The sequence below is a fragment of the Talpa europaea genome (assembly GCF_964194135.1).
Source record: "Talpa europaea genome assembly, chromosome: 1".
NCBI lineage: Eukaryota > Metazoa > Chordata > Mammalia > Eulipotyphla > Talpidae > Talpa > Talpa europaea.
The window spans coordinates 44,057,084-44,059,409 of record NC_140073.1 but is presented as its reverse complement, the minus strand read 5'-3'; the positions used below and the strand labels follow the sequence as shown (position 1 = coordinate 44,059,409).

General features: G+C 41.6%; 1 protein-coding gene across 1 annotated transcript; it reads left to right on the top strand.

Moving 5' to 3' along the window:
- Window positions 1-903: 903 nt before the first annotated feature.
- On the top strand, window positions 904-1,857 carry OR52M1 (olfactory receptor family 52 subfamily M member 1; the record flags this gene model as incomplete). The annotated part of the gene is made up of 1 exon (XM_084250973.1): window positions 904-1,857. One exon carries the CDS (start codon window positions 904-906, stop codon window positions 1,855-1,857), a length of 954 nt encoding a protein of 317 aa, XP_084107099.1.
- Window positions 1,858-2,326: the final 469 nt, after the last annotated feature.

Here is a 2,326-nt window from a genome sequence, read left to right as displayed (position 1 = left end):
AAGAAATAGAAAAAGCTTACATGCTTCTTATCTTTGACAATCCTCTAATATAGAGAACATTCTCTGGTTCCTTTAGAATCTGAAAAAACTTTCCTTGACTTCCCCATATAGCTCTCTTATTTAGAGAGTTGCTCTGGACTGATTTAAGTATATTTCTCCTTTGGTTAAATATTCACCTAGGTTTCACACCACTCGATTGAATATTTATCTTCAGAACTAACCCTCTCCCACCTCAGGAATTTTATCCTCATATTCAGTATTCACAAAGGAAGGTCTTGTGGAACTATACCAACTGGGCTCCAATAATCAGCTTCTTTCAGGAGTCACTGTTTCTGCTCTAGAAGTTCCTCTTAACAAGTCCATGCCTCTGCTTTGTGATTTGACCAGCAGATTTGACATTATTTCCTCTAACCTAATAGGTAACACCAGCCCCAAGCTTAAGCTTTGATTTACTATCAAGCCTTGTGAGTCCCAAGAATTTGTCACTATCTCTTATCATTAATGGGCCTCCTCTTTCAAGGAGTCTAATCCTTACTCTGAAACCTAAGATTCTGAAGAGATACCTCATAGCCTTCCTGCAGAGGTAAGTGACTAAATAGCTACCTCTCTGCCTTATGTCATTTCTTTTATTGATGGCAAGGACGCTACTCTACAAGAGTCATGTTGCAAAAAGATACTCATATTCACTCAAATATGTATTTTGCCTTTGCTTGGTACATTTTCATAGCCATTATAATACAGTAATAAGATGAATGTGTACTATGACATTCTAGCATTTCTTCTGTTTATAGCCTCTTATCTAATAAGTGATGCTATTCTAAAAATTTTCTTATCTTTTATTTCCAGAAAAAAGTTCTATTGTGTTTTGGGGGCACAAGGGAGCAGGTTAATTTATAAAGAGCCATGCTCTCTTTTCATAATGTTTGCTCAGTACCGAGCTCCTTCTGGCTCTCTGGCATCCCAGGGCTGGAGTCCCTGCACATCTGGCTCTCCATTCCCTTTTGCTCCATGTATCTGCTGGCGGTGGTGGGAAATGTCACCATTCTGGCCATGGTAAGGGTGGAGCGTAGCCTGCACCAGCCCATGTATTTCTTCCTGTGCATGTTGGCCGTCATTGACCTGGTTCTATCCACTTCGACCATGCCCAAACTGCTGGGAATCTTCTGGTTTGGTGCTGGTGACATTGGCCTGGATGCCTGCTTGGCCCAAATGTTTCTCATTCACTGTTTTGCTACTGTTGAGTCAGGCATCTTCCTTGCCATGGCTTTTGACCGTTATGTGGCCATCTGTGACCCACTACGTCATACCACCGTGCTCACCAATGCAGTGGTGGGACGTTTGGGGCTGGCTGCCCTCCTCCGGGGCATATTCTACATTGGACCCCTGCCTCTGATGATCCGTCTGCGGCTGCCCCTTTACAAAGCCCATATCATCTCCCACTCTTATTGTGAGCATATGGCTGTGGTCACCTTGGCATGTGGTGACAGCAGGGTCAACAATGTTTATGGGCTGACCATTGGCTTTCTGGTGCTGGTCCTGGATTCAATGGCCATTGCTGCCTCCTATGTGATGATTTTCAGGGCTGTGATGGGGTTGGCAACTCCTGAGGCCAGGCTTAAAACCTTGGGGACATGTGGTTCACACATCTGTGCCATCCTGATCTTCTATGTCCCCATTGCTGTTTCTTCCCTCATTCATCGATTTGGACACCAGGTGCCTCCTCCAATCCATACCCTGCTGGCCAACTTCTATCTCCTCATTCCTCCAATCCTCAATCCTATTGTCTATGCTGTGCGCACCAAGCAAATTCGAGAAAGGCTTCTCCAAATCCTGAAGATAGAAAGTAAGATCAGATGACTGCTACTTCCTTCTTTAAAACTCATGGAGAAAGACATTTAAAGTACGGTGGACAACTTTCTAATTGGGAATTGCAAAGTCTGAGATGTTAGGTACTATAGTTCCCATTTTTTATAATTCCAGAGGAATGCTAAGAATGTAAACTAAATTCTAAAGATGGAATTTCCTTTTATGACCAAAGGATATAGAAGTTGAAAAGGAAAAGTGACAATCAAAATAAACAGTTTATTATTGATTATTCAGCAGTTCATTGTTATGTAATTTTTATGAATACCCTAACATTTTATGAGTAGGTAATATTGTTTATGTTTTACACAAGGATACAGAACACCCTTGCCTACAAAGTTTATTTTGTTTAGATCAAGTGTTTTGGTTGGAGTTTATAGTAAAAGTCTAGTGTTAAATACTTTCAGTCTGTTTTTCGTGAGAGCTTTATTAATTCTAGAAACTGGGCCACTTCAGAGTGGTC